The following is a 14,895-nucleotide window of genomic DNA, read 5'->3' on the forward strand; positions in this document are numbered from 1 at the left end:
AGAGGTCTCATATACATACCTACATAAATTATTTCATTTTTCCTGTTCCACGAGCACAACATTTTTTGAACCACTTGAAAAACCATTAAATTTAATCGTCTTATCTTGATTGGGACAATCTTTTCGAGGCGGTGTTGCGATGGTGGAATTGAGATAATCAAGACCCAATTAGATCATACAATACATACGTACGTTTTATTCCGCTCGGCAGCGAGGCAGCGTGATATATCGCAGAATTGCGGGTGATTAAGAAATATTTTCAAACAATTAGCCGCGATGATCAACTAACTAATAATACAAGATAAAATTACTTGTACAGTTTATAAGATATTTGTGCGCTGCAGGGACGCGTACCTCGGAACGTTTCGTTAAGGACTGACCTGTGCACACTTTTTATATTATATAGAGCACGCATGCAGGCACTATACATAAATATATATGTATATATATGCATATAGATATATACATAAATAATAATGTATACCTACACGCATACTCGTATTACCGGTAGCGTGTTCACAATCAGTTTAGTGTGTGAAGTACCAAAGGAGTTCTTTGTTTTCGGGTACGGGTCACGTCGACCGGCTCGATCCGTGGGCTAAAACAACTTTTACGCGATGCTTTATGCCTCTAACACCATTATACACTCATGAGTCTTAATCCAGAAAAGTATATTGTATAAGCTTATTCCTTGTCTCACCTACACGCCTGCATTTTCTTACTGTATAACGTAATATTATAACATAAGGCGCGCGAGAGGGAAATAGAGTTTTCAAATACGTGAACAATAAATGACAATAATGTATCCACGGAGAAATATGTAAACGACATTAATTCTGCTGTGAACGTATATATACGAAGCAGCTGCGTAATCTCGCTACCGCGATTGAACAAGTTATTGAAAAGACAATGATCGAAGGAAAGAAATAACTATAATATGCCGAAAAATTCCTATGAATTCTCAGAACAATCTATAATTGTAGGCCGTTTTGAATGAGGCATTAAAGAAACGGTTGTATATTTCATCAACTTGTTCGGGATGAATGGTGAGAAAGGAGATTCTATACCATATGAAATCTCGTGCTCTTGCAAGACTTCCATAGTCAGAAAGGTGTCGGTACGTATTATTACTAGAGAGAGAGAAAGAGAGAGAGAGAGAGAGAGAGAGAGAGAGAGAGAGAGAGAGAGAGAGAGAGAGAGGTAGCCGACAATGAGAGGTGAGTACGAAGAAGTGAATCATCTGGTCCTATAAACGACCGCCGCGCCACTTGATCGTCGTAAGTCTGCGAGATGGACGCGCTCTGCTGGGCATAGTGACCGGTACCATAAATCCAGACGACAAGCTTCGTTTCTTTCCGTCCATCTTATTCCTTCTTTATTATATACCTTGTGCAATCCGAAATCGAGGGGGGCGGTCGCAGGGATTATCATTCAACTTTACTCTCCGCACCGAGTTCGCACCGATCTGCACCTGCAGCCCCTTTCAGCCGCTGGATCGGCGTCGCGAGATCAGAGAGAATCGAGGAATCCTCGAGCCGTGCCAGAGGCCAGGTTCGGGGGTCGCGGGTCACGACCCGGGACAAACGTCTCACGTGCCTGACGCATCTGTTGCTCGAGATACGACTTTAACGATCCGCGGTTGACAGCCGCGAGGTTCTTGGACGCGATCATTGTCTTGGCATTTTTACAGGTTCGTGTTAATTACCGATCGGTTATCGCGGTCCGAGTTCTGTTAAAAAAATTGCGATTCATTCGGAGATCGTCGTCTTACTGCGTAGTAATCGAGTTGTTGAATTTTTCGAGGTTTTCTTTGAATTTCTTTTTCTTTTCAGTGACGGTACACCGAATCGATGGATGAAAATGAGTGACCGGACCAAATGCGTGAAAGGATGATCGATTTTTTTGCTCACCGAGAACAATCGGCGCCTTGAGCAGTTTGGTATTTACCCATAAACGCGGGGCATGGGGGCAAGCGGGTCGGTTAGTTAGTGGTTAGTTAGTCCGTTCGTTGGTTCGGTAGTCAGAAAATACGACTACACGTATATATGGTGTATTTTTAGAGTGTGGGTGAATCACTGTTTGGCCGCGGCAGCCGCGCCGGCAGGTCGCTGAGAGTCGTTTCGACGACCAGCCAAATCACTTATTTCAGAAATAAACACCACGCGAGGAAATTATAATAGACGGGAAATATACGGGAGTTGCGGATTACGCTCCGTTGGCGGTAGCGAATTACCACTTTCGCGTGAGATGAAGAGGTGAAATTGATTCTCAAATTCCATTCGTCCCGGCACGCAAAGAGAAGCTGCAAATTTTACATTCCGCGTAAGAGGGAAATCCTCGAATCGAGAGCATCTGTCAGGACAGGCGGCGTCGCAAGTCTCGTATCATACGTTAGGTACATATATCTGACGGATGCAGCTGGTCGTCGAAGATCGCAGGGAAGACGCTCGAGGATCGTAAAAATTTCAAAGCTGTAAATCAAATCGCGTAGCAGCTCTCGAGAGTCCCGAAGGGGTTGAAGAGCCGGGAGAAGGAGAAGAAGGAGGAGGAGGAAGAGGAGGAGGAGGAGAGAGAGGGAGGAGCGGAGACGCCGGCCGTCGGACGTCGCGGCGTCGTCGACGGTGGTAGGAAGAGCGCGCGCAAGCTCTCGATAAACGCCCGAGACGCATAATCGTTGTTTGGGTTCGCGCGAAAGGCCAGTCGAGGAGAGTTTCGCGGGCTTCGCTTCCCTCCTAGACTCGAGATAGACGACTAGAGACGGGCCGAGCTAGACTAACCAAATGAAAACGTTCCGCTGGAAATAAAGCGCCTGCGCTATTTCTGGCATCCTCCTCCCCTTTCTCCTCCACCTCCTCCTTCGTCTCCTCGTGCATAGCATGCATATAATCTCGGACGCATTGACACCTGCAGTCGTCTAGAAAACGTTCATTAACCGCACCATTAACGGTTATATTCCAAGGCGATGTAGACGAAGTTAAAGGGGTAGCTGAGAGGGGAAGGGCAAGGGGGTGGACAGTCTAGTTAGTAAAAATCACTCGGCTACCCCTCGAACCCTTTTCCTTCCATGCAATCGCGAGCCGACGTCGCGACGCGCGGATGCTGCACGCTGCACGAACACAATGCGTGAATCAGTCGGAGCCAAAGAGCGGTGGAAGCTGCTGCCACCGCACGGGAATTTCGGCAAGTTGTCGGTACGGGGTTCCCCCTCCTCGACCAGGGTGGCTAAAGTTTTGTCATCCCGTGCGCGCCGAACTTCGTCTCCTCGAGGTGTTTAAGATCTGAGGAATATTCCTGATGACAATGACGGTGTTGATTTTATTTTATCTTCGAGCCAATAGATGTAATTACAGATGTACGGAAAGATAGGCGCCTATAGGTTGGTGACGGTATCGCGATTCAGCTTTGACAAATCACGATATTCGACGGTATTACTGTTATAAATCAATCCCGCGATGAGCAAGTAAACACGCGTATGTGTAATAGGCATTAAATCGCGTTCTAGAAAACTGTTATATACATACACGGACAGACTGACTTATGACAATGTTTTTCTCTGCATCGTCGACGAACGATATAATATGACGTTGTAACAACCGTCGATAAAACGAGCAGATTCGTTATAAAGAGCGATTCGAGAATGTACGTAGGTAGGTGCGTTGCACTGCAAGAGGAACGTTTGCCAAAAATTGACTTTTCCTCTCGCATTTTCCTCGCGATGCACCGTAGGCACGACTTGGAACGTCAAAGATTTCCAGGAAGGAATTTCTCGTTCGGCCGCGTGCATGTGACAATATTTATAGACACCGATATCTCCCCCCGACGACGTCTTCACCCAGAGTGATTCTACAGTCGGTCGAACCGTTTCGAGAACGTGTAACGCGTTGGTACCCGTCCTCGGGATGTCGGATTCGTACGATAAAAGAATCCGAACCGAACGCGCTTCGCGGCGGTACGATCAAAGAGTAGGTACAACGAATGAGAGAGGGGGGGGAGGAGAGGGAAGAGAGAAGAGAGGGCCCCGCGTCTATATTCGACGACAATTCTCTCCCCGCGAGATCTTTGGTAGGTTCTTCTTCGTCTTCTTCCCCGGGACGGAAAGACGACTGCGGGGGGTGAGAAGGGGAGGAAGATCTAGCCGCGAGTAGAATAAATTAATTCCAGAAACTAATTGGACCACTTTGTTAAAGGGGAAACGTTTACCGTTTGACGACAGTTTGCCGAATGTTACATCTCTCGTACATCGTTAGATCTACATGTACGGGCTTTGATCGCCGTTGCAGATCCGATAAAAAGAGAGAGAGAGACAAACATTTGGGAGTCAAATATTTCGACAGACTTCTTTATCATATTCGAAATTTTCCAACGTCTTGTAAATTCGCCGTGTCGGCTTCAAGAATCGGGGAAAAATTATAGTGATAATGCTGCATCAAGTGACCGCGACTACATACACCATCGATGTGGTTTCGCACGCGTGACGAAGGCACGAAAAATTTCAAAGAGATTCGTTGACTCGCCGAAACCTTCCGTGGAATGAGATTCGCAGCATGCAAGACTTGTTAGAGATTCAATAATATTTCACGGGAATTACATCAATCATTGCAGAGGAAACTTCCTTCTGCGGTGGCTGGCAACTATTTCTAATAAACCGCTACGTGCGCATACATACGCTTATATATCCGAAATCTCCGCATGCGAAATTAATGTCGCAATAACTTTGGTAATAACTTAGCTGTCAATCACGAGTTTCAACTTCCCGCGTTGCTTCTGCAGTATCTACGTATAAGGTAGCTTCTTGCGGAAGTAACGTTCCTTCGCAAACCAATTCACCTGTCTGGTGTTATTCGCACCTCGAGATCGACATCCAGAACCTCTGAATCCATGCATTTCACCTAACTTTCATCAAAAGCGAATCATCAACTCCCCCGAAAATACAGTTTCATTTACTGTATAACCGCGTAACGATTATTAATTTTTTCGCGAATCGAAGTCTCCGCGAATCGACGTTCAGGAATCATACTGTCCGCGTTTTCACATGCACCTAATGAAATCGTTAAAGTTCCCTTACCTGCTGCCAGAACTGGGCGAGAAGGTAGATCCTCTCCTTTTTGAACAGCCAGTCCATCGACTGCATGGCCTGTAGATCGAGTGAATTGGCCTCCGCGGAGGCCTGCATGTTTACAATTGCCGCGGAGTTAAGGGGTTGCTGAAGAGCCGCTGCGACTGAGGTCTTGCTGCCTGCAGCTACGAGGTTCGCGTGGTAAACCGTAGCGGGAGCATCTTCGGCCCCAGAAGCCAATAATTGGGCCCCGATTGGCGCAGACGGCCCCTGGAGGCCCAACGACGAAGCCACTTTGACGGATTGCTTTGACTGATCGTCAGGTATACCGATAAACAGCCCCGTCCTTTACCGCCGTGTTTCTTTGCCCTTCGACCTTCCCGATTTACCGCGGCTTCCGTTTCTCTACACTCTTCGACGTCCTTCCCTCCTTTCCTCCTTCCGTTTTCTCCTCTTCTTCCTCTTCTTCGTCTTCTTCTTCTTCTTCAGCCGCGAAGTGCTTCTTACAGCCACCGCAGCAGCCTCTCAGCGTGATGTCAATGAAAACGCATATTATCACTTCCGTTGTTCCAAAATTCAAGTTCACCACCCGAACTTTGCAAACAACCTTTGTCACAGTTCACGTGTATCGATCAGCCTTTTTCGCTGCATCGCGTCGTCGCGTGTTCGGTATGTATGGAACACCCTTTATTTTTTACACCATTTTTATCGTAACTATTTCTCTTTCCTTTTTGTTTTTTTGTTTTTTTATTTTACTTTAAAATCCCCGACACTCCGGTGTTATCCGGCCTTTTCATTTATCGCGAAGCACGAGTAACTTTCATCAACGAGGGAAAAACCAAACGAAAAGTAACTGAAAAAAAACCGGTACGTCGTCGTTTTCTTCTCGCTGCACTTTGCGATATAACACTGCTATGGTACATGTGTTTCAGATTCCCGGGTAAACAACAATTTTCGTCACCGATTGCGTCGTTTACGATAATCGTTGTTCGTATAGGACGTTTTGTTCGTAACAAAGTTCACTTTATATCACTTGTTCCTGGTTTTTGTCGAAGGAAGATGATTGGAGTTGGCGTTTCCGGTGTCTTGTTTCTTCGAAATTTACTTCACTATAACTACACGTTGATCGGTATCACACTGCGAAAACTCTTGTAAAACATGCAGCGAATGCGACGCCGAATATTGTTTATTCCCGCTTGGTTGTTGTAAGTGTGTAAATTAACTTTCTTCCGCCTTTCGATGTTTATTATTTATATTATTTTTACTGCGTACGCGTACGGATGCACGATATGCACTACATCACCTCTCCGCGTGTGAAGGGGTGGGAGTTTTCGATTATTACATGCGACAACCGATCGGAAACATTAACCGCAGCTCGGTTGGCGTTCAGGATTTTCAAATTTCCAACTTCCGAAAAAAATCAGTACATCGAATCACGCCGCTGTCACGTAATCGGAACCGGTCGGTAGGATAATTATGTACATATATCCAAGTAGAAATAAAAAAAGATTCGATTTTCAATATCGTTGAGAAAACTGCACTTCATATACACACTGAACGATCGATAACGAATAGTCCTTGCATTACTCCCGCCTCAGTCGATTGTTTATACAGGTTACAATCGCGTATTGTTGTCACTTGCCAATTGATATTTACTTTCGGTTAAACGTCGCTGCAGCGCAATGCGATGCGCCTGGCCAACGCTCAAGCCGATTTCAAGAGAGACCCGTCCTAGCAGGCTCCTAACCTGAAACTAAGAGCTACTGAAAGTCCGATGCGAGGCTTGGAGGAGTGACGGTCGAGGAAGCGGGGATGGGCGGGGCCTCGGTGCCTCGGTGGGGTGCGCCAGCCCCTCGGCCGGCCAATCAGAGCGCCCCGTTCATCCCCACGAGGGGTGGAAAACGCCTCATACCGCGGCGATGCCGCGGAGTGGGAAGACGGAGGTCCTGGAGGGGGGAGGAGGACAGGAAAGAAACGAGAGGCTGGCTAGGTGGTCCCCTGCACCAGATCTCTCATATTTTCCCGACCCCGACCACCGTCGACCGCCCTTTTTCACTCCGAGCCACCCCGCGATCTGCCAATCCCTACGTGCCGTCGATTCCTCCGAACGATGACCGTCTTACGCGCAGCCGAGAGCGTGTGATCGGAAGCTTAACACCTTCGAAAATCTGATGCCGATTGTATTTCCACACGCGAGACATTTGTAATCAGAGGTCAGTGCGGGATACGGAATGAAACGAAACAAAATACATTTTTCAACCCAAGGTATGTTGGGGGTGAATTGTGTAAAGGGAGCGATTGAAACGAGCCGCGGAATCGACACCGTTTTTCACCCTATTTGCGTACGTCACACACCCTTGGCACCGAGTAAAATGGAGAGATGGAGCAAAACAAAGAATAAAAGTTTTTTAAATCCAGAAACAAAAAGGGAAATTCGGGGCCAGGGGGGGATATCGGGGGAACAAAATGGGAATAATAGGAAATACAGAGACTGACAATGCGGAGGTAGGTATATTCTAATGGACATGTGCGTGCTGATAATAGGATGTGTCCATGACTACTGACAGAAAAGGTTACTTAGGGAACTACTCGTGTCCGTGACCGCGTTGCTGCCGCGATCCAGTGTCGATATAACCGTTTCAACACTTTCTGGTCAACGGCCCCCCTGTCACAGATTTGAATAACAAAGTAACTGCACTCGCGAAAATTGAAAACAGTTCACAAAGCTTATCACCCTTCGTTTCTACACCCGTATTAGGAGGGACGTTTCGACTATTAAAGTTCTAAAAATTCCTCATCGATAATCTAATCTTCTACTTTTGATTTACATACTCGTAGCTTATTTTTTTTTCTTCGTAATTATTGGAGAATAGAACTATTGCAGGTATAGAAAGTTTATAAAGAGGCTGTTTAAAAGACACCGATTTGTCACAATTTGGACATTGCGAAGCTGCTGTAGCACACGTTATATGTAGACACGATGAATTTACGCTACCCTCGATATTTGTATATTGTTACATTTCAGACGCATACGGAAACACAAGAAAAAATTACAATATTTTCTTCATCTGACGTTCGCAAGCCTTGGGAATGGCGCCGCATGGCCACGATATCATCGATGACAACTCGCACGACCTGTCAACTGCTGTTACGATCGTACTAATTACGTACATGTATATAGGCGCCGAAATGTAAAAGCATGTATAAAGCTATTGGTGTATCGGGCTCGCTACCTTTCAACGTTTGAACCTATGCATATTGAATAATAATGCAGACCTAATTAATTGGCTCTTGAGAATAATTTTCATCGACATCACGTCTGTACGGTCAAAAAGACTTTTTCACTATTTCACAAATTTATGCCACGTAAACGTACCGTTAATAGTTTAATTTTTAACACTATTTGTCATTCTTCACGGGTGTATCGGCACCCTGTTACGCCTGTGGGTGAAGGTTCGTAATATTATACACGAGTCTCACGAGTGTCTGCGTGTGGGTGTTAACGTAACTGCACATGTATGAAGTCGTTCTGGCACTCAGCGTGTTTGGTCATTTCTAAACTTTATGAGACAATAAAATTATGAAAATCTTTACCGAGAGAGTGTCCGCTCTGGTATTGGTATTTAAAATTTTTCGAATTAGCTGCGTTACCGGAGACTATGACGATATATTTATATGTTTAATTTTTATTTTTCTCGGGTGTAAGGCCATTCCAGACGACGGCTATTGGGCAGCTGAACGTCTTGGTTATCTACGACTTCCGAAATATTATGTGTATAATAATGTATACTCGCCTATCTAATGCTTGTCGCCTTTTTGGTTTTATTGAGAATTTGAATAGTCGGTTTTATTAAATATTTGTTTCAATTTATTGGTTACTTTTTCTAGCCCGTTGCACACCCTTGTGCTCTGGTGCACATTTTTTACCGCCTATATAAGTCGCTGGAAAATCTTCAACCGAGAGATCAATTTAACGTTAACGTTTAGAAAATAGTCAATTCCGGCTTGGCTTGATTCTGTATATTTCGAGTCAGATTTGGCTATTTCTTAGCACCACCTTCGTCATTGGATTCCACGAGTGTATACAATCTACCGATTCGTAGATACGGGACAGTCAACAGGAAATGTTTACCACGAAACTTTTAACCGGCAGCCAGTACATTTTCTCTGCCCAGTGATTTATACCAGTATTAGTTCCACGCATACATGAAGTAGTATCCGTATATATAGCTATGCACACGCGGAGAAATTACGAAAGTTCGTTAATATACCGCGACTATCGAACTGCGGGCCGGTCTGCTGCAGTAGGTAGGGACTTAGAAAAATGGATACACGCTTTACTCGATATTTCTTTTATGCAGAAATATTTAATTCGATCGCGTGAAAACATCGATTCGCTTTGAGTTTCAAGAATTCATGACATTTCGGTATACGTATAATGAATACACGACGCAAAAATATATTCGCCACGTATGAATTCATTTTCATTTTATACATTGTGAACTCTGATCGCAAAATTGTCACGCAAAGATCAAATTCGAGAATCGCAGTACCCTTGTCTGAGATATCAAACGGTCAAATGTCAATTGCAATTATCGTCGACTTAAGATTGGCAGAGTCGTTGTAGGAAGTAGGTACTACGAGCACTAAGCAGATTGTAATGCGGCAAGCCATATTTACTATTAATCGCGGATTACTGCTAGGAATTTCGCTGTATCTCGTGGACCTCGTACTTTTCCATACATCCCACGATACTCGATATCATTTCGCGTGATAACGCGAACCTTATTAAACACGTATTACTATACTATATATAGACACACACACACGTCCAGATACACGTGTGTATAAGAACGAGGCCATGGAACCAGCGTTGGTGTGATTGTAACCATATATCGCGACTGAAAGGACGGCAGAATGGACGGACGAGAGACAGACAGGCAGAAAGATGGACAGACAGAGAGACAAACGCCGGACGGACACACGGACACCAGGTTCACGAGCCTCTCCCATGGCCATCGGGATTCGAGATGAGCCATGAGCCATGAGCTCGCCTCAAGTCGCCGTACCTATTTTGTCGGATAAGCGAATTTTTACACCGGATATCTTTTTATCTCAAATAGGATCGTCCGCGTACTGCAGATATATGTGTGTAATGTACATAAGCTAGTCAGCGTATAGACGTCGCGAGGATAGCGAAGAAATATCTGGCTAGTGTTATGCGTAAAACGTAAAAAAAAAAAAAAAAAAATCAGTAAGAAAGACAAATAATAGAAATAAAAAAATTAAATAAAGTCAAGAAGTAGAAAAATTGAAAAATCTTGCCGAAGCTGAGAGTTTCGAATCCACTCGAGAATATCGTTCAAACGTTGAACACAATTTAACGCGAATATTTTTAATTCCGTCCAGAGAATTACCCTCAGTCATTCCGGTGTAATTAATTTTTATTTTTCTCATTTAGCACCGAGACGATCGTGATTAATTTCGTGAGTATAATTTTGCGTTATTACAATTACGATAGTTCTGTGGTGTGTGTCCATATCGCGATGGTGCGGTCAGCGGTTAAGTTAGGTATGTCTTACCTACGCGTCTATCGTGTACCTACACACGTACGAATTTCTAGGAAATGATTAATTTTAACAAACATCTCGATTACGTCAATTGATCTTCGCATATGAGTAGCGGGGTTTATAAACTGCTGGTATTTCGCGTTACGGATACTGCACACATTATTCTACGTGTAAGTGTATTCGCCCAGATCATTTAGATTTAGAACCCGATGACGAATACTGTATCTAAAATAAATGTAGCATTATATCGATTCGCATCTCGGCAGAAGAGTGTCAAAACTAATGATTCCATTCGCTTTTTTTCGTCGCAAATCGCTAGAGCCGTATGACAGGGTGAATTTTTTGAGTTAAGAAAAAAGGAATTCAATCACGGAATATTTTTCGATCCGGGATTTTACAAGGCCAACTATTTACATACAGCTTCATGTAGATGTCTAAAGCTCGAAGTAGAGATATGAAAATTCTCATGTTCTGTGAGAAGGTCTCATATGCGATCGGAGCGCAGCGGCTTGCAAAGACACCGAAGAAGAAGAAGAAATAGAAAGACATCAGTGGCGGCTGCATATTAATCCTGCAGTATAATATGTATAAGAATAACGCGGTGTAATCGTAGCTATAGGCGGACTCGTGTTTAACTTTCAAGTTTGATGACCGCCCGCAAAGATAATAAGTTTATACGAAGGTATACGTTGTAAGCTTGTTATGTGTATATGTGATTCTAACGCCGCGAGAATCTTGCCTCTGTCACGTTTTTATCATATTGCGTTTTAACTTTCATAGAACCTAGTCGACGCATCGCACGTGTGCAATTGGCCAAACTATAACAATTCACTCACTCGCGTGGCTCGTAGGTACGAAATTGAATGAAATATGCAGTGGTGCAGTTTTACGCACGGATGTACCAACACGATGAAGCTCGTCAAACTTTTGCGGTTGTGGAGCAGTGAGTAAAAAATTTGTATAAAATATAAAAGCACTCCGCGTGCACTGAATCTAATATCCCTCAACGAAATATACGCCTAATCACCACGAACTGTAATAATACGTCAGCTTCGTCAGCTGATTTGTGAATCGGTTTCCCTACGGTAGTTTAAAATTACCCAATATTTCCTCGCAGCGTTTGATTCACGCATTTATTTTATTCCCACCTTTTCCGTCAGCAGTCGCGCACACTTGTTATCTACGATTATAACTTTTAAAGGGATAAGAAGAAGGGTAAAAAAAAAAAATTTATGAAAATATCGTATGAACAAAAAAATTGTAAAAATGGTGCAACACGTAATCACAAACACAATCACAATAAACGTAGAGGGGTTTGTTCTTGAACAATCACCTGCAGTATTCACTGGTTGATATATATATGTATATATATATACGCTTGCATATATACTGGATGCGGTCATGACTGCGTTACACATACACGTATCTGATATACGTATATCTTGAATAGCAGCGCAGAGTATCTCGTTGTTCGCTCGACGATTCCAAAATCTTATATTACACACGTAAAGTAAAAATTGTCTTTGTTTTTGATAATCTCGTTTTTCTTTTACTTTTCAATTTTCTTCATCTATACGTGTTATATAAATAAATCTCGACGTTTACTCGTACGTATATACATACACAGGTATGTATATATATGTATACATCCGTATATATTTTTTCTTATTACAATGCACTTATGACAAACTGCAGCGACGATCACGGTACCAATCTCGCATAGTACGGTGATGCGACTAGGCCTGTGTTCTGGCCAAGACTAAACCGAGCCGCGCACTTCTGCAGCCCTCTCTGTCATCCCTCCGATACGCACTTGCCGTGCCGAGAAACTATTGTCTGGCCTAGCCGGCGAGTCCCTTTCTCTTTGAGACTCTCGACCCGCGTCTGGGTTCCCGTTTGCTGAAAACAACCGTCCCTGAGTCCCGGATCACTTCTCTCGTCGCGGATTCCCCGCATCCGTCGGGCGTCGTCTTCGCGGCCTCGCCGTCATCCCCCGAACCTCGACATAACATATCCCGCCAGTTTGAAGGGACGTCGCGACGTCGGCCGTTCAGTGGCGCCGCCAGACGGCCGAGGATCGCAGCGGCGGGCTGATCGCGGGGGTGGCAACCCCCACCACCCAGGGAACGATGTCCCCTTAAAACTGTGACGAGCTGCGCGGCGAGGGCGGGGGACGGAGGGGACGCAGCTGTAGGGTGGGCAAGATATTGGAAGTATCGGTGACTTCAACGGGCGATCGGAAATAAGAAGGGGCGATTTCACTTACCGGAGGGTTGGATTTTACCCGCGAACAAACGAGGGGGAATTTCGGGAAGGTCTGCCCGATTTACACTCTATATATATATTTGCTCCGAGTTCTTATACCGCTTATGTCGCAGTTTATGCGTTATATGTATATATACGTATCGTACACGTAACACGTAACATCATGCATGTGTTCTTATTATACCGCATCATCTCGGCGAGTATCACGCACGCACATGTGGATATCTAGCATACCAGCTACAATCTGCGTTCTTCAAAAAGAGTTGAAACTCGAGGGAAATTTACGTTTCTGATTACCGGGAGTGGCATTTTTTTCCTCTTCTCTCTCTCTCTCTCTCTCTCTCTCTCTCTCGTTGTTCATCTTTTTCTTTTACTTCGTTTCGAACTTGATACATCCATGAATATAATATATACGTCAAAAACACGCCTGTGTGGGTAAATATATGCGAACTGATAAGCTGCAGGGCTAGACTTTTTCTACGAGGTAAGAATAAAGGTAGTCTGTTTTAAACTATTGAAAGTATAGTTTTTCGAACAAAATTGTATTTCACGTCAGAATAAAATATTTTATTCCAATGATTCTCCAAATGGTAATGTCAGAAAAGTCCTGAATATCTCGATGAGGAAAAAAATTGCTTTCCAATCATTAAAATAATTAACTGCGAAACAATTTAGAGTTTTTCTCAATACCTGAGTGGGCCATAAAAAAGGGTATTATTTTCAGTACTTCTTTCTTCTACCAAGTCATGTCACATGATCGACAATAACTCACTTACGTGATCAATTGGTACCTCATTATTCAATTAATTTTTCTTGCAACACTCAACCATCAGTGAAATAGCAGTGAAGCGTTATTAACGAGAATTCAAACGTATAATATTACCGGTATGATAACAGTCTGCAAAGCTTGCGAATCTCTAAGACACTGCTGTAAAGACAACTTGGAAATAAGTGAAGCAAAACTTAGAAATTTACTTCCGGGTTGAAATTCGTACCAACCGATGCTACGTGAAAACGATGCAGGAATTGGAATGAATAGCTGATCCCGGCATTTGATCCGATTGCAGAGAGACCCGGAAGAATTAAGGAAGCCTTTGCAGGTCCTACAGGATGCTGCAAGCTGCAGCTGGAGTCTTTCGGTGTGCAGGGTGGTACACGGTAACGGGGTAGGTGTACGCTGCGATGCATGCACGGGGGTGGGAAGGCAGTCGGGGACAGGAACCGCTGCCAGGGAAGGAAGGGGTACGGCGGACATGCGCCCCACGGGGTCTTCGCAGGCGCAGGAGCTGCCACCCTCACCCCCACCCCTGACCCCATCCCTGAGCCGAGCCCGCCCCCACCCCCAATTCTCGCTCACCCACCCGTACGGCTACATAACTCCGCGTTTTTCGACGCTAAACTTCACTCATGCCGCGCGACATTCGAAAGCTTGCTTCCGGAGAACAGAATGTTGTACTTAACGTAGTACGTTTACAGGAAAGTACTACACATGATGCGATTCTCATCGTCGTCCTACTGACGCTTACCTACGGTAGAAACGAGCAGCCCGGCTAGTCAAACCAAGCGCGAAAGATTACTGCCGCGTAGGAAATATTGTTATTGGTAGACGTGTGTAGGGATTTCCGGTAGGTTGAACCATCCTGAGAATGAGGGAAATATTGTTATTGCTCGTGTTATACGTTTTTCGTCCTTTTTTAGTTTTGCTTGTTACTATTGTTGTTATTTCTTTTTACATTATTATGTTGTTATTTATATTGAAATTCCACCATATCATGCGGTTCGTCGTACGATTGTGCTTAATTGTTTCATATGAAACTCTACGGTTTGAATGTAAAGTTGTTCCTCTCTGCATATTGATACGCACTGAAGCCGCAGGCATTTGGTTTGTTTCGCCGTTGTCGCTCGTCATAAAAATGTGGAAACGGTATGTTAATTCAATTTTGCTCAATTGGGAAAGTTAATCGTGAAGCGATTCGAGTTGTTCCTCATAACTACTGCACGGTC

At 44.3% G+C, this 14,895-nt stretch overlaps 1 protein-coding gene across 9 annotated transcripts in view; it reads right to left on the reverse strand.

Annotated features, from left to right (window-relative positions):
- Positions 1-6,111, reverse strand: part of LOC124406798 (homeobox protein cut) — an 86,390-nt gene extending 80,279 nt beyond the window's left edge. For all 9 annotated transcript variants that reach the window (XM_046882405.1, XM_046882402.1, XM_046882401.1 and 6 more), the window contains exon 1: positions 5,066-6,111. In XM_046882405.1, coding sequence (XP_046738361.1) covers positions 5,066-5,173 — 108 coding nt within the window. In that variant the 5' untranslated portion in view covers positions 5,174-6,111. The remainder of the gene's footprint in view (positions 1-5,065) is intronic.
- Between the last annotated feature and the right edge of the window lie 8,784 nt (positions 6,112-14,895).

Source organism: Diprion similis, chromosome 6 (assembly GCF_021155765.1).
Source record: "Diprion similis isolate iyDipSimi1 chromosome 6, iyDipSimi1.1, whole genome shotgun sequence".
NCBI lineage: Eukaryota > Metazoa > Arthropoda > Insecta > Hymenoptera > Diprionidae > Diprion > Diprion similis.